Source organism: Phacochoerus africanus, chromosome 15 (genome assembly GCF_016906955.1).
Source record: "Phacochoerus africanus isolate WHEZ1 chromosome 15, ROS_Pafr_v1, whole genome shotgun sequence".
In the NCBI taxonomy this organism is placed as follows: Eukaryota; Metazoa; Chordata; class Mammalia; order Artiodactyla; family Suidae; genus Phacochoerus; species Phacochoerus africanus.
Genome location: NC_062558.1, coordinates 76,216,219 through 76,242,255, shown reverse-complemented (window position 1 = coordinate 76,242,255; position 26,037 = coordinate 76,216,219). Strand labels below are relative to the sequence as shown.

General features: G+C 36.2%; 1 protein-coding gene across 3 annotated transcripts in view; it reads left to right on the top strand.

Annotated features, from left to right (window-relative positions):
* Positions 1–26,037, top strand: part of MICU1 (mitochondrial calcium uptake 1) — a 226,822-nt gene that overhangs the window by 54,444 nt on the left and 146,341 nt on the right. For all 3 annotated transcript variants that reach the window (XM_047759643.1, XM_047759642.1, XM_047759641.1), the window contains exons 3-4: positions 213–387; positions 11,678–11,840. In XM_047759643.1, coding sequence (XP_047615599.1) covers positions 213–387; positions 11,678–11,840 — 338 coding nt within the window. The remainder of the gene's footprint in view (positions 1–212; positions 388–11,677; positions 11,841–26,037) is intronic.

Genomic DNA, 26,037 nt, shown 5'->3' with positions numbered 1-26,037 from the left:
GTTCAGTTCTTTTGAATATATAACCAGAAGTGCAATTACTGGATCATATGTTATTTAAAAAAATTTTTTTTGAGGAACCTTTTCATGTAGAACTTTTCACAAATTTCATTGCTATTGCTCCTGTTAAGCTCTATCTGAAAATCTTTATTTCCTTGTTTTGATGGTGGACTTTCTTGATTAATAGATTTTTTTTTCTTTTTTTGTATATCCAGGGCCCTTGCAGAATCTCCACCATCTGTAAACAACCTGAAGAGTGAACTTGGTGACAAAGGGAAGAGTAAGGATGAAGGGGAAGATTGTAATGATGAAAAAAAGGCTGCAGGTACTTGTCTTGAGCCCTATCCAGAAGAGAAAAAGAAGAAACGCTCTGGATTCAGAGACCGAAAAGTATGGAACACAATCTTATAAATTATATTAAAGCTGTAGTTAATTCTATTTTAGAATAATGCTTTTGAGTCTCTTTTATCATATATTTCAGATGGTTCATATTCACTTTGAAGTTATTCACCTCTTTGCTATTTTTCATCATGCTCTAATGCAAGTGTACTCTTTGAATGTGAAGTTAATTGAGGCAGTAAAAAGATCTAGGATTGGTAATCAGGATTAGCATATCTTTTCTTTTCATTTTCTTTCATTTCAACTACCTAAAGTAATTGTTGCTTTTTGGATCTTTCTGATGCTGAATGTTCTCATATATGTGAAGCTGAGTCTTTGTGATATATATACTGATTTATAATGCCAAATTGTAAAGTTAGAATAACATCTCTTTGAAAATGTACAATATGTCTAAGAAATCAACTAATTTTGAGGACAACATAAACTTCAGCTAACTTCAGCATTTTATATCTTTAACACAATTGCTGTTATGTAACTCTACCTGAGAAAAGTTTTAGTTCCTCTTTAATAATGATTCCTATGATACTGGGCTTTTGAATTCAGATGAGTGATAGAAAGTTAAAACGGTGAACTTATTAGATGTTTTGTATGTTACTATTGAAATTCAGGGAATTACCTTTTCTTTCTAAAATATAGCTAATCAACTCAGCAAGACAGTTTGAGTTACTGTGTGTGTTTGGCTGGGGGCGGGGGGGTGTATTTTGCAAGCAAGAAGAATTCCTTTTAGAAATTTGGATCTTCTGTTTGTTTGGATTAAGCTATTAAATGTATCTTCTCATTTTTCAAATCTATTTCTGATTAAGGTGAATTTGAACAACAGTGATGTATGACAAGTTAGTTGTCAGGCATGCCGTTATTTCCAAAATGATGCATTTATTTAATCTTTTGCCCTGAGTGAACTTGAAGAAAGTTCAGATTTATCTTGTGGCAGCGTCTTCATTTATGGTCAAACTTTCCATTTTACAGTGTAGGGCTAAAATGACCCAAATAAACATTTATTTTTGAATCTTCCATTTTCTGTTCCTGCTTTTTGCTGAGCAGATGACTCTGTCTCATACTTCACAGGAAAAAAATGAAAGCTATCAGTGTAATGTATTGAATTTGTTAGCTCCTATAGCTTTAAAACCTTCTTAATCTATATCTTAATTCTTATTTCTTTCACTAAAGTCTCAGCGAATGGATAACCATTCCACATGTTATTTTGTCTTCCCAAGAACCTGTTAAACACGTACTCTTTCTAGATCCCATTTTTCAGTTACTCTTTGCTCTAAATTCTTTTACATACTCTGCCTAAACATGTTAAAGATTCTTCTATCTTTAATTAGATAATAAACTTCACTTTTGATCATGCATTTTTTTTCTATCTACCACCCCATTCAGACTCTTTCCTTGCAATTCCAAACTGCTACAGTCTTCACATACTCTTTGAATCATCAGTTTTCATTTGAACTTCTTGCTTTTGTTCTTTTATGCGCTCTTGATTTTTCTGTGATATTTCAAACATCCAGTGAGAAAAATAGAGGCTATAATGAACATACATACTTGTACCGATGGTTTTTTTTTTTTTTTGTCTTTTTGCTATTTCTTTGGGCCGCTCCCGCGGCATATGGAGGTTCCCAGGCTAGGGGTCAAATCAGAGCTGTAGCCACCGGCCTACGCCAGAGCCACAGCAATGCAGGATCCGAGCCGCGTCTGCAACCTACACCACAGCTCACAGCAACGCCGGATCGTTAACCCACTGAGCAAGGGCAGGGACCGAACCCGCAACCTCATGGTTCCTAGTCGGATTCGTTAACCACTGCGCCACGACGGGAACTCCCCGACGGTTATTTTTATCAAGCTTTAACATTTGGCTGCATTTGCTTCAGTTCTTTTTTTTTTTTTTTTTGTAACAAGAAACAAACAAAATGAATATAAAAAGTAGATTCCAATGTATTCTTCCTAATCCCATTTTTCTCTCTTCTTCCTCAGATGTAAACTAGTGTCCTGAAGTTGTTATTTTTTATTACCACACATGAACAGTTGTTTTGTGTGCTTTATTTTAATTAATAAAAAATTCTCAAGTACATATCACTTAGTTCATAGTGTACTCTCATTGTTAGTTTGTGCATGCTTCTCTCTTTTGTTTTGTTTTGTTTTATTTTTCATTTTTTGTATTGAATTTTACTGTCCTTCTGAAACCTCAGGTTTTCAATTCTGAAAGATTCTCAGATATTGCTTCAGTACTGTCTCACTGTCATTTCTTTTGGAACTCTTCTTAAATGTCTGTTGGATCCTTGAAACACATCCTCCTATCTTTTAACTATTTTTTTCATATTTTTGTCATTAATTCTTCCCCTGCTTCCTCAGAGTCTCTTTCTTTTCTTCCAATTTTTTTTCTTTTTTTTTTAGTGGTAAAATTTACCATCTTAACCATTTTTAAGTTTACAGTTCAATGATAATAAAACATTCATAATATTGTACAACCATCACCACCGTCCATCTTTATAACTGTTTTCATTTTATAAAACTGAAAATTTATACCCATTAAACATAACTCCCTACCATCCCCTTTCCCCCAGCCCCTGCCAACCATCACTCTACATTCTGTCTGTGACTTTGAATACTTAAAAGAACCTCATACAAGTGAAATCATACAGTATTTGTATTTTTGTGACTGGCTTATTGCACCTAGTATAATATTCTCAAAAGCTCAGCATGTTGTAGCATATATCAGAATTTCCTTTCTTTTAGGGCTGGATAGTACTCCATTGTATGTACATACCTCATTTTGCTCATCCATTCATCTGTTGATGGGTATTTGAGTTGCTTCCACTTTTAGCTATTATAAATAACAATTCTATGAACCTGAATATACAGATATCCAAGGCCTTGCTTTTCATTCTTTTGGGTATATAGCTAGAAGTGAAATTGCTTGATTATATGGTAATTCTATTTTTAATTTTCTTATGGAGCTGCCGTAGTGTTTTTCATAGTTCTGTACCATTTGACATTCTTACCATCAAGGGTTCCACTTTTTGCATATCCTTGCCAACACTTATTACTCTTATTTTATATTAGGCATCCTAATAAGAAGTGAGATGGTATTGGTATCTTGGTATAGGTTTTCATTTGCATTCCCCTAATGATCAGTAATGTTGAACATCTTTTCAAGTAATTTTTGGCCATTTGTGTATCTTTTTTGGGAATATGTCTGTTCACATCCTTTTGCCCATGTTTAAACTTTTTTTAAGTTGAGTTTTAGTAGTTCTTTGTTGTTCATTCCTTATCAGATATATGATTTGTATTTATTTCTTTTATGTGGATTTCCTTTTTACTCTGTTGACATTGTCTTTTGGTACACAAAGTTTTTTAAATTTTATGAAATCTACTTCTTTTTTCTGATGTTGCTTGTGCCCTTAGTGTCATATCCAGGAAATTATTGCTAAATGCAATGTCTTAAAGCTTTTGTCCTGTGTTTTCTCGTAAGGGTTTTATAGTGTCAGTTCTTTCATTTTGGTCTTTGTTCCATTTTGAGTTAATTTTTGAATATCAGGTTAGATAACTTCATTTTTTCACATGTGAATATCCAATTTTCCCAAGACCATTTGTTGAAAATGCTGTCATTTCTTCACTGATGGTCACAGCACCCTTGTCAAAAATCATTTGACCATATATAGGAGGGTTTATTTCTGGGCTTTATTTTCTGTTTGTTTGGTGTGTATGCCTGTTTTTATGATAGTACTGCATTCTTCTGACGACTTCATAATAATTTTTGAAATCAGAAAGTTAGGCTTCTCCAACTATGTTCTTTTTCAGAAAGTTTTGACTATGTGGAGTCTTTTGAGATTCCATGGTGGACATATAGGTTGTTTCCATACCTTGACTATTGTCAGCAATACTTCAGTGAACATGTAGTACAGATGTCTCTTTGAGATGCTGATTTTGTTTCATTTGGATAGATATACAGAAATGGGGTTGTTGGGTCTAGTGTAGGTCTATTTTTAATTTCTTGAGGGACTTCATACTTTTTTTCATAGTGGCTGGATCAACTTATACTCCCATCAGCAGTGCAACAGTGTTCCCTTTTCTCCATATCCTCACTAACGCTTTTTGCTTGTCTTCTTAATAATAGCCATTCTAACAGGTGTGAGGTGATATCTTATTTGGTTTTGATTTGCATTTCCCTGTTGAATACTTAAGTTAAACACATTTTCATATACCTATTAACCCTCTGAGTATCTTCTTGGGAAAACTATTCAGATCCTCTGCACAGTTTAAAATCAGATTTTTTTTTTTTATATTGTATGAGTTCCTTTCAAAATACAATCTCCTTTCATGCTAGAAGCTTCTGTTTGGTATAGAAAGAACATGCCTCAGTATAAGAAAGGCCATATATGACAGACCCACAGTTAACATCATACTCACCAGAGAAAGTTTGAAATTTTTTCTCTAAGATGAGAACAAAACAAGGGTATCCATTGTTAACATTGCTATTCAGCATAGTATTTGAAGTCCTACGTAGAGCAATTAGGAAAGACAATGAAATATAAAGCATAAGGATAGGAAAGGTAGAAGTAAAATTCTTATTTGCAGATCATATGATCCTACATAAAGAAAATCCTAAAGACCCAATTAAAAAACTGTTGGAACTAATCAATGAATTCTTTTAAGTTGCAGGATATAAAATCAACATACAGAAATCTGTGTTCTTCCATACACTAACAACAAACAATCTGAAAAAGAAATAAAAGTAACCATTCTATTCACAGTAGCATCAAAACCAATAAAATAATTAGGAATAAATTTAACCAAGGAAGTGAAAGATCTATACAATGAAAACTATAAGAATGTGATGGGAGAAATTGGAGACACAAAGAAATGGAAAGATAACTCATGTTGATAGATCAAAATAATTAATTTTGTTAAAATGTCCATATTACCCAAAGCCATCTATAAATTCAGTACATTACCTACCAAAATTCCAATCACATTTTCATAGAAATTTAAAGATAAAACATTCTGATATCAAACTGTACCACAAAGCTAGATTAATCAAAACAGTATGATACTGGCATAAAAATAGAATACATAGACTAATAGAACAGAGTAGATATCCCAGAAATAATCTCTCACATACATCATCTATTAATACTGGACAAGGAGCTAAGAATACTCTAGGAAAGAAGAGTCTCTTAGTGTTTGGAAACTGGACAACCACATACGGAAGAAAAAATTGAACCATTATCTTAAACCATTCACAAAAATTCGCTCAAATGGGTTAAATATTTTAATATAACACTGGAACTGTAAAACTCCTAGAAAACTTAGTGGGAAAGCTCCTTTTCATTGGTCTTCCAATGATTTTTTTTTTTTGGTTGTTACTCCAAAGCACAAGCAACAAAGGAAATATCAAGTGACAGCATCAAATTAAAAAAGTATGTGCATAGCAAAGGAAATCATTAAGAAGATGAAAAGGCAGCCTATGAAATGGGAGAAGATACTTGCAATCCATATATCAGATAAGAGGTTAATTTTCTCTCTCTCTTCTCTCTCTCTCTTTGTAGCTAGCTAAAGCTTTATCCATTTTGTTTATCTTTAAAAAAAACCTCTTAATTTAGTTGATCTTTTCTTTTGTCGTATTCTCATTTTACAATTTTTGCTCTTTGTCATCTCCTACTTTGTGTTAACTTTTGGCTTAGTTCTTTTTCTAGTTCTTTGAGATATAAGGTTAAATTGTATATTGTAGTATTTCTTTTTTCTTAATGTAGACATTATTGCTATGAATTTCCCTTTTAGGAATGCTTTTGCTGCATTTCATGTTTTGATATTTTGTATTTCCATTTTTAGTCCTCTCAAGATATTTTTTGATTTCTGTTTTCCTGTCTTCATTGACCCATTGGTTTTTTAGGAATATGTTGTTTAATTTTCACATATTTTTTTGATCTTCTAGTTTTCTTCTTGTAGTTCATTTTTAATTGCATACCATTATGGTCAGAAAAGATACTTGATAAGATTTTAATCTTCTTAAATTTATTAAGCCTTGTTTTGTGGCCTATCATGTGATCTCTCCTTCAGAGGACTCCATGTGAACTTGATAATAATGTATATTCTGCTATTATTAAGTGGAATGTTCTGTAAATGTCTTTTAAGTTCATCTGGTCTAATATGTAGTTTAAGTCCTTTCTGTTGGGCTACAGAGTTGTGCTCCTATAACCAGTACAAACTGCTTCTTTGTTTGCCATGGTCCTATGGGACTCATGCATGCAAACCCTGTTGATTAGCAAAGCCAGGTGATTCTGAGACTCATACCTCAGATGATAGCTGCTAAAGCTGAGGTGCAGCCAGATGTATAAGCTCCTTCTGGGGAGATCCTGGCAATTTGGAGTGGACTCAGTGGAGAGGTCAGAGGAGGAATCCACTGATTCCTCCCTGGTCTCCATGGAGGATGTCCATCATCCCTTAGATGTGTGCTAAATGGAAGCCTGACCTTCAGGTAACAACTTCTAATGTATGTAAACAGACCTTTTTCAGGGAAAGACTGGGAGGTGGGTGTATTTTGTCTTCTTCCTCTGCACTAATCCCTGGGGGGACAGCTACTGTGAGCCTGTTAAAAACTGTTTCTTTGTTTTATGTAGTTTCATGGGGCTAATGGATGCAAGTCCCATTAGTTTTCAGAGCTAGCTGTTTTGGAGACCCGTCCCTCAAGTGGAGTCTTAAAAGTTGGGGTTCTAGATGTAGGGTCCAAACACTTCATTCCTCAAAGAGAAGCTAGGGGTTGATAGTTTCCTCCCATGTGTATAACACTAGGCTAGAGGTGGGGTTTATGGCAAGAGTGTGTCTCAGCCTTTCCTACCTGTTTTGATGTTGGTACTTTCTTACTGACTCAGTGAATAGGTATTGTTCAGCTAGTTTCAGGATTTCTTTCAAAGAGAAGTGCTCCTTTTATAGCTGTACATTCGGTGCATCTATGGGAGGTGGAGAGTTCAGGAGCCTCCAAGTCACTATTTTGGACTTGAAACAGCATCTTCATAATTAAGAACCTAAATTATTTGGTTCAGTACAGTTATAAATACTTTTAAATTGATTGATAAGAGAACATAAATAATAAGAGACATAAAATACTATATATGCCAAACAAAATCCTTAGGAATTTAGGTGACTAGAAAACCCAAGTAAGTTTACTTATTACAGACATCACAATAAATGAAAAAGAGAAGAAAAGTAACATATTGAGCATATTCTGTCTGTCAGATGTAATACATATACATACATATGCATAGAGTAAATGCGTGTGTATTTGTGCATATGTGTGTATGTACACACATGTATATACATACATACTTGTGTGTGTGTGTGTGTGTATATATATATATATACATATATATATATATATACACACTTAATGCTTAAAGTAACTGTGTAACACGTCTAAAGTAATATAGCTGTTACTTATAAAGGAAGGAATCAAATATAAATCTGTATGACTTTATTATTATTTTTTTTTGTCTTTTGTCTTTTTAGGGCTGCACCTGCAGCATATGGAGGTTCCCAGGCCAGGGTTTGAATCAGAGCTGTAGCTGACAGCCTCTACCACAGCCACAGCAATGCAGGATCCGAGCCACACCTGCAACCTATACTACAGCTCACGGCAATACCAGCTCCTTAACCCACTGAGCGAGGCCAGGAATCAAACCTGCGTCCTCATGGATGCTAGTCAGATTCGTTTCCATTGAGTCATGACAGTAACACTAATCTGTGTAATTTTAAAACTCTTGGAGTTCCCGTCGTGGCGCAGTGGTTAACGAATCCGACTAGGAACCATGAGGTTGCAGGTTCGGTCCCTGCCCTTGCTCAGTGGGTTAACGATCCGGCGTTGCTGTGAGCTGTGGTGTAGGTTGCAGACGCGGCTCGGATCCTGCGTTGCTGTGGCTCTGGTGTAGGCTGGCGGCCACAGCTCCAATTCGACCCCTAGCCTGGGAACCTCCATATGCCGCGGGAGCGGCCCAAGAAATAGCAAAAAGACACACAAAAAAATAAAAATAAAAAAAATAAAATAAAAAAATAAAACTCTTGCTCTTTCTATTGCTCTTCTAACATAACATGTTTTGGTTACAGAATTTTGCTCATGGTTTACCCTAGGTCAGTTAATATCATACTGTTTCAGATTTCTAAAGGTGATCTGGAGCCCTGATTTTCTACGTCATTTCTTTTAATGGAGATTGCTAGTTTGCTAGTCATCTACTGAATGAAAGTGATGTGAGCCACTTCTAACCTGGCTCATAAAATCTCCCACAAGGATCTTCAGTGCTCTTTTCTCCCTTTCCTGAGGGCTATAATGACCATGAGTAGAATGACCTTGGAAGCCACATATTGGCTGTTTTCAGCCTGATTTTGACTCTTTTTTTTTCCCTAGGGGTTGTAGTTGCCAGGACTGTGAACTATAGAATTGGGATGGACCTGTTTCTCCCAGTTACTGGAGATGGACTGGGGACTCTTTCACCCTGGTTGGTCTGGGCCCTTTCTGGGATCTTCTGAGCTTTCCAAGAGGCTTCAGAAATGGAGGCTGCAGGCTGATGCTGACTTTCCTTCACATGTGCCCCCACAAGCCATTAGGGGAAATTGATGAAGGATGGGGGTGGATGAAAGAGGCTCCATGCAATCAGACCCAGAATGGGGTAGAATCCTGTCTCTGGGAGTCCAGCTGCAGAGAGTAGCAGGGGTCTTAGATGCTCAGGCTAGATAGTGTGAGCATCTGTCTTACAGGATTAAGGTAGTGTCAGTAGGCACAGAGCGGGGGTGTGGGGTTGGGGATTTGGCTGGCTGGCTGAAGGCAGTGAATCTGGGAATTGCCGGCTACCTGGCCCATTCACCGAGCCTACTGCCATTTCTCAGAGTAATTGGTTGCAACTAGTCTTTGGCTACTCTTGTGCATTTCATATAGGAAATATAGTGCCTGAATTTTGATCCAGTTAGCCTGGCTCTTTTAGTGAAGGCAGCTGTCTTAAAATCATGAAATTCAAGAATGTTTTTTTAAGTAAATGATTGAATGTTACTATTATAATTTTCTTAGTAAATCTTTTCACCAGACTAAACATTGCAAAATTCTCCAACAGTTTTCTACATACCTTTGCTTTTAAGCCTTCGTTTTCTTAGATGCTACATTTTAAAACCTTTATGTAATAGTTTGTTAGTGTTCCTTTAACATGACTACTTAAAAGGAGGGCAGCTCCAAATCAAATTATATGAAATGGTCTTAAAGATACATTGCCAAGTGAAGAAAAAAAGCAAAAATATACTATACCATATGTTTATACTAAACTCTTCTAGTGTGGGAATGCAAAAAGTCTTACATTCCCTGACCTTTTTTCAAACTAAAACTAATTAATGATATTCAGCAGCTTTTTTTTTTTTTTTTTTGGTAACAATCAAGTATCTGATTTTCATTCTGAGAATCATTGACCTTTAAGTTGTTGTTTTTCTACCTTTAATCTTATATTTGACTTAATTTTTTAATTCACAAAGCCATCTTTGGTAGTAGCTATTGTTTATAAACACTAAAACTGATTATTATATTTTTTTGGCTGCACCCTTGGAATGTGGAAGTTTCCAGGACAGGGATCAAACCCAGGGCCATTGCAGGGACAACACTAGATACTAGATACTTACCCACTGAGCCACACAAGAGCTCCAAAACTGATTATTTTTTGTTCTGTAGCCAGTATGACCTAGCAGATAGTTGTAGTGAAATATAAAATGCCTTGATTTAAACTTGTAGGTAAGTCTCAAGGCTGTCAAGGGGTTGAAAGGCTCTTAGTGACTTTGCCACATGCCAAATCTATTGAAAATTTTTCTGAAATCAGTATTCAGACTTTAAGGCAAATTGGTATTAGAAAGATTTCTGTCATGTATAGTTATAAATTAGCATTCGTAGTGGCTGAAAGCACATCTGGTAGTGTAATTGAAACCATTGTTAAACAGCTGCTCTCAATGACCTCAAAGTGACCATCAAGCCAAAACTGACAGTTAAAGTAATAGCTGTGTTAATAAGGCAAATTAAAACATTAATAATGTTTTTCAGTATAGTGAATTGCTTTATAGACATTGAATTCACTGATGAATTTTCAGATCATATTGGCTTAAATTATTTTCTAACCACTTATTTATAGGATACTATTTAATGTTGGTTATCTCAACATAGAAGATTCATGTATGAGAGATATCTTTTCACTAAAGTACTATATAGTTTGTAGAAGAAAATTATGCAGAAGATACAGTATTTTGTACATTTCATATACAGAATGGGGCTTGGGTGCCACATAAGGAAATGGGAAAGGGTTATTAACATCACACTAAATGTTTGCCATATTTGATTTTGTTCCTATTCCAAGATTTGCTTGTATTTTTCCCAAGTCTATTCTTTTCTAAATATGCAACATTTAAATAGTCTCTGGAAGTTTAATTTTGTAGTCAAAAGTAAGTCTTATTGCTTTAGACTTGTCAGTAATTGAGTTTCCATGATATGCAATTTTTTTATGATGTTTAATGTACTTTGTGTTTGAAAGACTCTTAGCTATTCAGACTTATGAAGTCCCATGTCCGTTTTGTTTTAGAGATTAGGAAATTGCAAAGAAATAAAAATTATAAAATCAATCCCTTTTTTGGAGTTCCTGTCATGGTGCAGTGGTTAACGAATCCAATTAGGAACCATGAGGTTGCGGGTTTGATCCCTGCCTTGCTCAGTGGGTTAAAGATCTGGCATTGCCGTGAGCTGTGGTGTAGGTTGCAGACGCGGCTCGGATCCTGTGTTGCTGTGGCTCTGGCATAGGCTGGCAGCTACAGCTCCGATTTGACCCCTAGCCTGGGAACCTCCATATGCCATGGAAAGCAGCCCTAGAAAAGGAAAAAAAAAAAATCAATCTCTTTTTTAAAACTTGGTATTTAAAAAATTATAGACTACCATATATATGGCATTATACCCTTTTACTAAGACCTTTTGAATTCTTGTATGACATTTTTTTTTTCAATTTTGCTAGCTTTCGGTAATTTAAGAAACTAGAAAATCATTCAAAAGTTCTAAACAAAACTGATATAATCATTGCCTCAACTGTAGTATGAATGCTATATCACAAGTTTTGGAAACACAATAATTTCAAGTTTAAAAAATCCAGTTATAGGGAAAAAATGATATAATTGATATCATTATAAGTGATATTTGCGCTTATTTCCCCCCAAATGAGTGCATATGCAAGAAAATGAGAATTACTCAATATAGAAACACTCTCTGAATTTCTAATTTTAGGTGATGGAGTATGAGAATAGGATTCGCGCATATTCTACACCAGACAAAATCTTCCGGTATTTTGCCACCTTAAAAGTAATCAGTGAACATGGTGAATCTGAAGTTTTTATGACACCACAAGACTTTGTGCGATCCATAACACCTAATGAAAAACAACCAGAACGTAAGTTGCTAAAGTGAAAAATTGTGATGTTTGTTTTGTTATATGCTACTTTGTTTCTTATAAATCCGTGCAGTAATTATATTCACTGTGTAGCATTATGCTAGGCTTTAGGAGTACTAAAGAGGAGCATATAATCTAAAGGGTTGAGGAGATTATACCTCTCTGTCTGAGATTCATTGCCTGTAATGAGACTGTTCCTAAAGGCAGTTGATTGCCATCAAGTTACTTTTTGGTGGAATAGACAGCGATGGTAACAGGTAATTTCAAATGTGTTGATTTGTTAAAGAACAGCTGCTATGGCAGTAGAAAAAAGGGGCATGTAATTCAATCTGGAAGTTTAATGAAAATCTAGAAAATACATCTAAGTTTGAATTAAAGTTAGACAAAGAATAGAGGAAATGATGTCTCATCTAGAGGAGACAGTGAGATGTGAGGAAAGAAAATAAATTGCTTAATATTATAAGTTAAAGGTGATAGTTTACAATTCCATATGGGAGACATGGTGGGAAAAATGACAGAGTAGGGAGCTCCAAGAATCATTTTTTTTCACTGAAGCAGTCATTACACTGCCCAGAATGGATTGAATCAACTTTTTTGGATCACTGGAATCCAATTTAAAAATTACAGTAACCAGGGTAGTGGTTAATGAAGAAAGAGGCTCATAAATTTTGGGAAGAAAGTGCTGTGGCCTTTTGCTTGCCTGCCTACCATGCCTTGTTTCCCAGCTTAGCAGCAGTCATGGAGATAACAGCCTGCATTCCTAGTGTGGCTTACTAGTGATGGGGAAGTTCACTGGCAGGCAATACAGACTTTGTTTTCAAAAAATTGCGGTTGTGTATTTTGACTCATCTGGTAATTTCCTGAGTTACCAGCACAAAGGTTTCATGCAGCTCAAGCTGAAGTAGCTTCCCACATGTCATATTCTGAAAAAAATTTTACCATATGACCCAGCAATCCCACTCCTGGTCATATATCCAGACGGAGCTTTCATTGAAAAAGATACATGCCCTTCTATGTTCATTGCAGCACTATTTACAATAGCCAAGACATGAAAACAACCTAAATGTCCAATGGCAGGTGAATGGATTAAGAAGATGTGGTACATCTACGCAATGAAACACTACTCATCCATAAAAAAAAAGAATAAAATAATGCCATTTTCAGCAACATGGATGGAAATAGAGACTCTCATACTAAGTGATGTGAGTCAGAAAGAGACAGACAAATACCGTATGATATCGCTTATATCTGGAATCTAATATACAGCACAAATGAACCTATCTATAGAAAGGAAATGAACTCATGGACTTGGAGAACAGACTTGTGGTTGCCAAGAGGCAAGGGGAGGGAGTGGGATGGACTGGGACTGGGAGTTTGGGGTTAGTAAATGCAAACTATTGCCTTTGGAATGAATAAGCAGTAAGATCCTGCTGTATAGCACAGGAAACTATATCTCATCACTTGTGATGGAACATGATGGAGGATATATATACACACAACTTGGTCAATTTGCTATACAGCAGAAATTGACAGAACATTGTAAATCAACTATAATATTTTTTTTTTTAATTTAAAGACCCATACCACCTGTAGCCATCAGGCCAAGAGAGGGCAGATGAGACCAGCAGCAGACAGATTGAAAAGCCTGGGAAGGAGGCTGAGGAGAAAGACATTTCAGGAGAATAAGAGCTTTGAAGTTCTGCTGTGTATCCTGGGGAATCTAGAGTGATGTTCAGGGCCAGAAACATAATTGGAAAAGACTTGTGTGGGCTTGTGTGTTTTTGCTGATAGCTGTGCTCTGTGCAAGAAGGAGGTGGAAGTTGAGGTGGATTATAGGAGATCTAGCTAAACATGAAAAGAGGATCCTAGTTCACAGTTAGTCTACAAACACTAGAAGAGCTGGGATATGTTTTTGTTTTTGTTTTTCATTCTTTTTGCCTCCAACATTTAAGAAAATCTGTGAGGTCACTTGATGACTGCTTAGATGATAGAGCAGAAACCTCATTTATGACTAATGATAAGGAATATAACCTTGGAAGAAATAGTTTGGAAAAATCACTAAAAGTGATGACTTTAATCCTCACCATGTTACAACGTCAAACCCTGGAAAGTAGGGAGAATCTGATTTCTAGAATTACCACATTGTAGTATTAAAAATGTCCAAGTTTCAATTTAAAAAATTGCATAGCATACCAGTAATAATCAGAAATGTGAGAACTTTGATAAGAAAAAAAAGAAAGAAATTGACAGAAACTATACCTGAGGAAACCTAAGCATTGCACATACTAGATGAAGATTTTAAATCAACTCTCTTAAATATGTTCAGAGAGCTATAGGAAACCATAGACAAAGAACTATAGGAAATAGGGAGAATTGTGTGTTAATAAATAGAGAATGTCCATAAAGATATAGAAATTGTAAAAGGGGATTGAATAGAAATCATGTAACTAAAAAGTACAATAGGTAAAGTGAAAACTTTACCAAAAGAATTCAACACAGATTTGAGCAGGCAGATAAAAGAATCAGAAACTTGAAGAGAGGTCAATTTATATCCAATTTCAGGAACAGAAAGCAAGAAGAATTAATAAAAATTAATAGAGCCCAAGATAACTTGTGAGACAATGTCAAGTCTACCAGCATATGCATAAGGGGAGTCCCAGAAGGAGAAATTAAGATGTTTTAAGATAATCAAAAACAAAAGAAATTTGTTGCTAGTACGCATTTCCTATAAGAACACTAAATGGGGTTCTTTAAACTGAAATGAAAGTATATTGGATAGTAACTAAAGTCATTCAAAGACAATTTTTAAATGGTAAAGACCAGTAAAGGTAACTACATAGGGAAATATAAAAGTTGGTATTAAAAGTCCATCAACAGAGGAATGGATAAAGAATGTGTGGTACATATATAAACCGTGGAATATTAGTCATAAAAAATAATGAAATAATGCCATTTGCAGCAACATGGATGGACCTAGAAACTATTACACTAAGTGAAGACAGTGAAAAACAAACATCATATGATATCATCTATATGTGGAATTTAAAAAAAAAAAAAAGGATACAAATGAACTTTTTGCAGAACAGAAACAGACTCACAGACTTTGAAAAACTTATGGTTATCAAAGTGGACTGGGGGATGGACTAGGGGTTTGGGACTGGCATATGCACACTGAGGTATGTGGAATGATTGGCCATTGGGGACCTGCTGTATAGCACAGAGAACTCTACCCAGTATTTTGTGATAATCTATCTGGGGAAAGAATCTGAGATAGAATGAGTATGTGTATATGTATGACTGAGTCACTTTATTGTACAGCAGAAATTATTACAGCCTTGTAAATTAACTATACTTCAGTAAAACTTTTTTTAAAAAGTATTGTTTTATTTTTGGTTTTTCAGTCCTTTTTGTTAACTATATGATTTATTTTTATTTTATTTTTTTGTCTTTTTGCTATTTCCTGGGCCGCTCCCACGGCATATGGAGGTTCCCAGGCTAGAGGTCGAATCAGAGCTGTAGCCACCAGCCTACGCCAGAGCCACAGCAACGTGGGATCCGAGCCGCGTCTGCAACCTACACCACAGCTCACAGTAACGCTGGATCCTTAACCCACTGAGCAAGGGCAGGGACCAAACCTACAACCTCATGGTTCCTAGTCGGATTCGTTAACCACTGTGCCACGACGGGAACTCCTAAAAGACAAATTTTAAAGCATTTATAAACATGTTAATGTTGAGTCAGACTAGGATTATTCTAAGTTTGAGATTAATTGGTTTTTAATTTTTGATTAAAGTATAATCGATTTAGTGTTGTGCCAATTTCTACTGTAAAACAGAGTGACCCAGTCATATGTACATGTACATTCCCTTTCTTATCTTCCATGGTGGTATCCCGAGAGACTGTATATATTTCCCTGTGCTGTGCAATAGGACCACATTGCCTATCCATTCTAAATATAATAGGTTGTATTTAAGATGTTAATTGTAACCTTCAAATTAACCACTAAGACAGTAACTAAAAAATATACAGAAAAGGAAATGAGAGGATATATAGTACATTAGAGGAGTTCTCTTGTGGCGCAGCAGGTTAAGAATCCATCATTGTCACTGCAGCAGCTCAGGTCACTGCTGTGGCTTGTGTTCAGTCCCTGGCCTGGGAACTCCCACATACCACAGGTGCAGGAAAAAAATTAGTGCACTAGAAAAAATAATCAAACACAAAAGAGGGAAAGATTGGAGGAACTAAGGGACAAAAAAGATGTAAGACATACAGAGAACAGATAACAAGATGGCATAAGTAGGTCCTTTCTAATTAGTAATCACTTTATATATAAAAGAAACTCATCGGTTAAAAGAGATTAACAGGAGAAAAAAGTATGATCTAATACTGTCCACAGGAAACTCACTTTAGAGCCACAAATAGGCTGAAAATGAAAAGGTACAGATAGTGACCAAAAGAGAGTTGAGGTGACTATATTTATATCAAACAAAATAGATTTTAAGAAATTGTTACCAGAGACAAAGAAGAATAATATATATTGATAAAAAGATGAGTTCGTCGAGAAGATGTAACAATCATAAATGTATATACTCACCAAATGACAGACCCCAAAATATGTGAGAGAAAGATTGACAGAATTGAAGTAGAAAATAGTTCTATAGTAATGGTTAGAAACTTCAGAATTCGGGAGTTCCGATTGTGGCACAGTGGAAACGAGTCCAACTAGTAACCATGAGGTTGCGGGTTTGATCCCTGGCCCCGCTCAGTGGGTAAGGATTCAGCACTGCTGTGAGCTGTGGTGGTGTAGGTCACCAGTGCAGCTCAGATCCCATGTTGTAGCTTCAATTCAACCCCTAGCCTGGGAACTTCCATATGCTGCAGATTGTGGCCCTAAAAAGCAAAAAAAAAAAAAAAAAGAGAGAGAGAGAGAAGCTTTAGAATCCCTATATTAGTAATGAATAAAACATCTAGACAGAAAGTCATTAAAGAAATAGAAGACTTAACACTATAAACCAACTAAACCTAATAGACATGCATGGAACACTCTACTCAAAAGCAGCAGAATACATATTCTTCTGAAGCACACATCAAATACTCTCCAGAATAGACCAGATAGACCATATGTTAGGCTGCAAAACAAATCTTAGTAAATTTTAAAAGATTAAAATCATATTGAGTATATTTTCTGATAGAAATAGAATGAAACTATCTGTTGGTAACAGAAGGAAAACTAGAAAATTTATAAATATGTGGAAATTAAACAATACATTTAAGCAACCCATGGATCACAAGAGAAGTTAGAAACTACTTTGGGATAAATGAAAAAGGAAACAGAACTTACCAAAACTTATGTGATGCTACAAAAGTAGTACCAAGAGGGAAACTTATAGGTGTAAACACCTACATTTTAAAAGAAGAAAGGGAGTTCCCATTGAGGTGCAGTGGAAACGAATCCGACTAGTATCCATGAGGATGCAGGTTCAATCCCTGGCTTCACTCAGTGGGTCAGGGATCTGGCATTGCCATGACCTGTGGTGTAGGTTGCAGATGTGGCTCGGATCCCATGTTGCTTGGCTGAGGTATAGGCTAGCAGCTGTACTTTTGATTTGACCCCTTTCCTGGGAACTTCCATATGTTGTGGGTGTGGCCCTAAAAAGTAAGTAAATAAATAAATAAATAAAAATGAAAAGAAAGATCTCAGATCACTTTCCTAACTTTATACCTATGGAACTAAAAAAGAAAAGAGATCAAACAAAAACCAAAGATAGCTGAAATAAGGAAATATTAAAAGCTAATGCAAAGATAAGTGAAATGGAGAATGGAAAAACAATAGGGAGAATCAATGAAACAGAAAGTTGGTTCTCTGGAAAGATCAACAAAATTGAGAAACCTTTAGCTAGACTAAGGAAAATAAGAGAAAAGAAGCAAATAACTAAAATCCTGAAAATGGTGACATTACTACCTACTTTACAGAAATAAAAAGGATAAGCGCATACTATGAACAGTCATATACCAACAAATTGGATTACCTAGATGAAATGAACAAATTCTTAGTAACACACAAACTGCCAGAAATGAAGAAGAGCTCTTACAACTCAATAAGAAGTCAGACAACCCCATTAACAAATGGGGAAATGACTTGAATAAACATTTCTCCAAGTAAGATACAGAAATGGCTGATAAGTACATGAAAAGATACTTAATGTCATCAGTCATGAGAGAAATGAAAATCAAAACCACCGTATACCTACACCACAGCTCATGGCAACGCCGGATCCTTAACCCTCTGAGCAGGCCAGGGATCGAACCTATGTCCTCATGGGTGCTAGTGAGGTTCGTTAACCACTGAGCCATGGCGGGAACTCCTTGGCTCTAATTTAAAAGCAAACAAGTAGAGTTCCACGGTGGCCCAGTGGGTTAAGAATCCGGCATTGTTACTGCTGTGGCTAGGGTTGCAGCTGTGGCTTGGGTTTGATCCCTGCCCTCGGAACTTCTGCATGCCAGGAACTCTCATATGTTGCTGGTGAGAATGTAAAATTGTGTAAAAGCAATTTGACCATTTCCCAGAAATGTAAGGTGAACAAAGAATTACCACATGACCCAAAAATTTCACTACTAATATGAAAACAAAAGTATTGTAAAACACACTCAAACAAGTCCTTATACATGAATGTTCAAAGCAGCACCATTCACAATACCTCCAAAGTAGAAACATCTTAAATGTCCTTTAACACATGAATGGATAAACAAATTGTGGAGTATGCATAGAGTAGAATATTATTCAAATGAGATGAATCTAGAAAACATTATGCTAAATGAGACAAACCAGTCACAAAAGGCCACATATCACATCATATGATTTCATTTGTGTGAATATCTGATACAGGTAAATCCATAGAGATAGAAAGCAGTTGTCTGTTGCAATCAGCTGGGCTGGGGGAATAAGGACTGACTGCCTAATGGGTACAAGATGGCTTTTTTTTTTTTTTTTTTGAGTGATGAACATGTTTTGAAATAGATAAAGGTAGTAGTTACACAACACTATGAGTGTACTAAATGCCGCCGAACTGGACACTTTAAAACGGTTATTTTATGTTATTTGAATTTTTCAATTTAAAAAGAGGAAAAAGAATATTCAGTCAGTTATTATTTGCAAATTTTGTATTTGCAAATTTGCATGCTCACTAAAACTTACTTGTAACCCCATAATCAATACTTATGATGCTTGCTTTTTTTTTTTTTTTTGGCGTTTTTAGGGCCATACCCTCAGCATATGGAGGTTCCCAGGCTAGGGGTCGAATCGGAGCTGTAGCCACTGGCCTACCCCACAGTCACAGCAACACCAGATCCAAGCCACATCTGCAACCTACACCACAGCTCAAGGCAACACTGGATCCTTAACCCACTGAGCAAGGCCAGGGATTGAACCTGCATCCTCATGGATACTAGTCAGATTTGTTTTAGCTGAGCCACGACGATAATTCCAATACTTATGATGCTTTTGCAGTTATCTGTGGCTACATGCAGTGCAGCAAAAAACTTGAGTCACTCCTGTGCATGTTCCCAGCTGAAGTCAAAGTAATGCTCTGCCTTTTTGCTTCAGCTTTCATATGAGTATCCTCTGCTTTGTCTGTTTAGTGCCATGTTTTTCGAATTTTTATGCTTTATCTTGATGATCACTGTGCCTCTTCCCCTCACCCCATGTAATATTGAAGTACTGTCTAGTGTTCTTAAGCATAAGAAGGCTGTAATGTTCCTTGAGGAGAAAATCTGTATGTGAGTTAAGCTTTCTTCAGGCTTGAGTTATAGTGCTCTTGGCCATGAGTTCAATCTTAATGAATCAAGGATATTTATGTAGAGAAAGAATGAATCAAATATATATATAGACATACATATATCAAATAAATATGGGAGTTCTCTGGTGGCTCAGCAGGTTAAGGATTTGGCATAGTCACTACTGTGGGGCAGGTTTGATCCTGGCCCAGGAACTTCCTCATGAATAAGCTGTCTAAAAAACAAACAAATGAACAAAATCCATAAAATAAGGTTATGTATTGATTGGTTTGAAAAAAAGTTGTATGTGACTAGAGGATCACATGAGCCTAACCCTGTATGTATCCCCTGGGACCAAGAGGTCAATATTCATAGTTCACTGTTCGTGGTAACTTTAGAGAACGTAACTATTACTGTTAGCAAGAATCAAGCATATATGGTATAGTAATAGGATATGAAAAAGAAACTATTTCTTTAGAGAGTATATTATAAGGAAGACATCCTAAAGGAGGTAGCATTTGAGATGGGTTTTGAAAAGTGAGTAATAGTTCATATATATGAGAGGGAAAAGGCATTACTCAGAGGGAGTAAATTGTCTGGTCAAAAATACAGACATGTGAACATTGTGAGCCTTGTTAAACCAAAAACAATTATAACATCTTTGAACCAGGGAGGTTATAATGTTTTGCCCATGTTCATTAACATTCATATATCTCTACAACAAATAAAACCCTCAAAGGTGCAGGAAATTTGTTGTATATTAATTTTTTTTCTTATGGAAATTAGAGTAATATAATCAACCCATATGTACCTATCACTTAGATTCAACAACTATAAACATGGCCAGTCTTATTTCATCTATAACCTTATTTCTTCTCACTCCAGATTGTTTTGAAGCCAATTTAAAGTGTTTTTTTTTTTTTTTCTCTTTTTGACCATGCCCACAACATGTTCAAGTTCCTGGGCCAGGGATTGAACCCATGCCATAGAAGCAACCCAAGCCACAGCAGTGACAATGCCAGATCCTTAACCTGCTGAGCCACCAGAGAACTCCCTAAAGCAGTTTTTTTTTTTTTTTTCCCAAATAAACTCTCATTGTATTAAGGTGGACTGAGTGTATTTGGCAATAAATAGTGATGGTATTTGTTGTTAATTTTTTATTGAATAAATTTGGCATGTAACTTTGTGTGAGTTTAAGGTGTATAGTGTGTTACTTTGATACACTTAAATATTGTAATGATTGCAGATGCAGCAGTATTTATCATGTTACATCATTATAGTTTTACATTGACTATATCCATTATACTATGAATTAGATCTCTATGGCTATTTACTACTCATTACAAGTCTGAAGCTTTACATACCATCAATCTTGTCCTGTGGTAGCAACTATTTTTTCTGTTTTCACAAGTTTGGCTCCTTTAGATTTCACATATAAGTAATACCATATAAGTACTTGCCCTAAAGCAGTTTTAAAGCCACCGCTGTATGTGTCTCTGAAAGATAAATAGTTGCCAGTGGGAACCTGCTGTATAGCTCAGAGAACTCTACCAAGTATTCTTTGATGGTCTATGTAGGAAAAGAGTCTGAAAGAAAATGGATATGTCTATATGTACAACAAACTGAATCACTTTGTTGTACAGCAGAAATTGTCACAACCTTGTTGTATAGCAGAAATTGACAAAACACTGCAAATCAACTATAATAAATAAATTATCCCAGTTTAAAATAAAGACATTGTCACAACCTCGTAAATCAACTTTACTTCAATAAAATTTTTAAAAATGAAAAAAGGTAAGTACCTAAAAATAGTACCAGTAATACCAAAAATTTTTAAATATTACAATAATTTTAATAGCAAATATCTAGGCGTTGTTCTAATTTTCCTATCTTAAAATACTGTTTACAGTTGATTTCTTCAAATCAATCTCCAGAGGTGGTCAACACTAGGTTAGATATCTGTTAGATAAAGTCTTTCTTTATCTAGGAGTTTTTCTCTTTTTTTCTTGTCATTTTTTTCTTACCATTTATGCAAGGCAAATTTTGGGCCTTGTTTCATATCTCTCAGCCCACCTTTTACCTTTTGCTCAGATTGTTGCTATAGCAGTTAGTATGGAGATACAGCCTGACAGGAACAACCCTCAGCTGCTCTAAGATTTCTTGTTTCAGGAGTTCCCATCTGGCTCAGTGGTTAATGAATCCGACTAGGATCCATGAGGCTGCAGGTTTGATCCCTGGCTTCACTCAGTGGGTTAAGGATCTGGCATTGCTGTGAGCTGTAGTGTGAGCCTCGGATACTGCTCAGATCCAGTGTTGCTGTGGCTATGGTGTAGGCCGGTGGCTACAGCTCTGATTCGACCCCTAGCCTGGGAATCTCCATATGCTGCTGGTGTGGCCCTAAAAAGACAAAAAGACAAAAAAAAAATATTTCTTGTTCCAGCTATAGAGCATCTCTGCTGCTGTAGCATGGGACCCCTGCGGGAGCCCACTCAGCCATTTTAGCACATTAACACAAATAGGGTTACAAAGGACCTTTTGTTGGGACTTGATGCACAAATACTCTCTTCTCCACTGACTTAGATGGTCAATTCTGAAAACAAAAACTGCATAGTTTCTCAGATGGGCTAAGCCCTAGCTGTCTGTCTACAGCAGTAATCACCTCACCCTTGAATTGGCTTTCCCTCCTTTCCTGATTAACTTTTTCTGATCCTTCTGCACCAGGAGGAAAGTCCAACTATACAACATTTATTTGTGAAAGAATGTAAGTCATTTATATTATAGATTTTCCCACATTTTGGATTTTACTGATTGTATCTCCATGGTTTTAATTAATATGTTCTTCTATACTTTGTCTTTCACCCATGTAGAAAATATATAGAAAGCAACCAAAAGATAATGTACTAAAATGTTAGCTCTTTGGATGTTGAAATTATAAGGAATTAGTTTATCCTTCTTTGTATGTTCCTTTATTTTCTAATAAACTTCATAGTCATTCATGCAGCAAGTATTGATTGATTAGCTCTGTTGTGAGTTAGACACTATTCTATGTACAGGGCATGCAGTAATTAATAAAACTGACAATTTTTTTGCCTTTATAGAGTATATTGTCTTTTATAATCAGAAAGAACGTATGTAAATATTTCCATTAATTGCACTGAATTTTAATTACACTGAATTTTAGATTTTGAGCCTTTTGAATTAGTTTTAGCACCTTGTTTTGTGACATGTGGAAGGAGAAATTGAAGGCTGTGTGTAAGACAGAAGAAAAAAAGATTGCAAGATATATTCCTGGTTTTTATGGTAGTGAAATATTTTGTACCTGTCAAATTATTCCTAATACCCAGATTAAATCTAGTTTGTATCAGTAACTTTAAATGAAAATGTACTTTGCTTCCGGTGTGACAGTGAAAATGAAGCAGCATTTTTGGCAGGTCACTAAAGATTATCTGGTCATTTAAGGAAGTTTTTTTTCCTTTGGAAATCATCACATATTCTAATTGCTTACACATTTTGGCATATGACTTTGTAATTCTGCTATTTAATTATGAAAAGACATGTTATGTGGACAAAATAGTTACTAAATGTCTAATATGCCATTTCTGGCTTTCATTAGAAGCCAGATTAATGAATGATTACTTTTCTTTTAAAATAATAATCATGAGGGGAAATTGTAAATTATATTAAAATGAGATTCAATAGAAAATTTGGCTTCATTTTTGTTTTCTCATTAACACAAATTTCCACAAATGTTGATGTAGCAGAAGTAAAATATATATTATTCCGATGTGAGTTGAAATAAAAAAAAAAGGGTGAGGCTGTTTTTTTGTCATTTGAATTTCTATGATCAGATGGCTGGATTCTAGCCAGTAGCTCATATTTCAGGCCTTGTTTTGTCATGTCTTTTGCACATACTGTATCCCAGGATACCTAACAGATCTAAACTTGTAAGTTTTAGTTTTAGAACAGTTCAAAAATAATCACAAAGCATACAGAGTCCTAAAATTAAACAGTATTTAAAATAGTGGAGTGCTGATGAATTTCAGTAAAAAGATGATTAAGAATATAGTAGTGAATACCAAGAAAATTTAGGGTAGCCATAGGTAAGTAGGAAGGACAGTAAAAGGAAAAAAATTTATTGTCTATTACTTGAGTATGTCTCCTCTCCCTTTTTGTGCAGTCTTAGTATCTTCACTATCTCTGGGTATAGTGGATAAGGCAGTTGCTTCAAGCTCTGGGTCCTGCTGCTTGTAGTAACCAGTCTTGCATAGCTAGCCAATGACTTGGAGAAGCAGCAGCATGGAGAGTTTTTAAAATACTGTATAGAAAAACTTGAGGTTGGTCAGAGCAGAAGATCTCTGTTTCCTTTCCACTGGCTGACCCTATTCATCTTAGTCTGATTTTGTCTACATGGGAGATGAAAAGGGTGTGAAAAAGGGAAACACAGATCATACCATGACTGACTTGTTCCTGGATTCCATATTCTCCCTAGGAGGACCCTTCATGCCCTTAGTGATAGTCTTACCTAGAGCACTTTTAGTTTGAGACACATCCTTTTACACTCGGTTATATGCAGTGAGTTCTGGTTCAATGTGGTGATGTAGGAGGATCCTGAAGTCACCTCCTCCCACGGACACACCATATCTGTAACTAAATACAGAATAATTTCCTTTGAAAGAAACCCAAAAACGAGACATGCAACTCCTACACATCAAGACATGAGAAAAAGCCCACACTGAAATGGATAGGAGAGGCTGCGACATGATCTCACCATAAATTACCGCTGCCATGATAACCAGTGGTCAAGAGGGAACCCACAGACCTGAGCTTCTACCTGAGGAGCAAGGAGTTTGAACTTCACATCTGACACCTCAGCTTTTGAGACCTACACCCAAGAGATGAACCCCAGAACACCAGCATTGAAAGCCAGTGGGGCTTGCACGTATGCAGCCTACAAGGCCATAGTGAACTGAGGAGCAGTTATTAAAGGGCTTATCCTTGGCTACCCACATGGCTCAGTGCAAAGCCCGCTGAATGAAAAGTCCCCAGTCTTTCTGTGAAAGAGGTCTATTTGCTTATCCTACAGAGTTGGCCTGAGGAGCAGACCTCTAGTTTTATACACATTTAAGGGCCTTCTGAAATCTTCTCCCAAGACAGGAAATGGCAGGCTCCATCTTTGCACTCTCCCTCTGCTTTGCTCCCAGTCTCTAGTATTTCCTTGAAAGGAACTTGTGCATGTGTCTAGTGACCTGGTTTTTGTAGCAGCTGCCCAAAGGACATCCCTTGATTGTCTCCTCTGGTGGGCAGCAGGATTTATGTTCACGGGTTCCATAGGACTGTGACAGAGAAATGGTTGTTAACTGGTTACCACCACCAGGATATAGTGCAGAGACAGCAGACTGAAACACACCTCCAGTCTTTTTGTGAAAGTGGCCCATTTGCTTACCATGAACCTTTGGCCTGAGGGGTAGGCTTCTGGTTTAATATATATACGGAGGCCTGCTGAAATACTCTCCAGAGACTGCAGAGGCCAGTGTTAAATATTCAAGTTCCATTGTGGCACAGCAGGTTAAGGACCTGGTGTTGTCACTTCTGTGGCTTGGGGTCAGTACTGTAGTGTGGGTCCCATCCCTGGCTTAGGAACTTCTTCATGCCGTGGGCACAACCAAAAAGAAAAAAATATATATGTTTAATATTATGTTTATATTTGTATGTGTGTGTTTGTTGATAAAGGTAGCCATTGTTCTCTTATTTGGACTGCTATGTAGTTGTGTATATCAAAAATTATATAAATTTATTTAAACATGCCAGTATTTATCTATGTTTATGTAGATTAACATTTCCAATTTTATCAATCAGCTATTGCTGTGTAACAACCAACCATATTAAATTTCAGTGACATAAAACACAAGCATTTACTAGCTCACAGCTGGCTAATCATAGCTGGCTTTGCTCTGTTGATAGGCTGGGAGCTGGTTAATTCAGGATGAGTCTTATCTGCTTGATGGTTTTGTCAGATTTGTTAGTTTATTCCATATATTTCTCATCCTTTTTAGACCAAAGGTCTCTCTGGGGTATATTCTTTTCATGGTATTGGCAGAGGTGCAAGAAAGCAAGCAAACCTCAGAAGACAGTTTTAAGGATCTAGGCATGTTGTAATTGCTAATATCCCATTGTCCAAAGCAAATCACAACTAAGCCCAAAGTTAAGGGATTTTCCAGGGAAGTCAAGAAGGAGGAAGTGAGTATTTGAGAACAAAAATCTAATATGCCAGTGTTTTTTACTATTACAAAGCATACTGCAGTGAACATTTTTCAATATGTCTCCTGGTACATATATGCAAAAAGTTATTTTCAACATATATACCTGGAAGTTGGACTCTCTGGCCCATAGGATACAGTCCTTTTCAAATTTGCTAAACATTGCC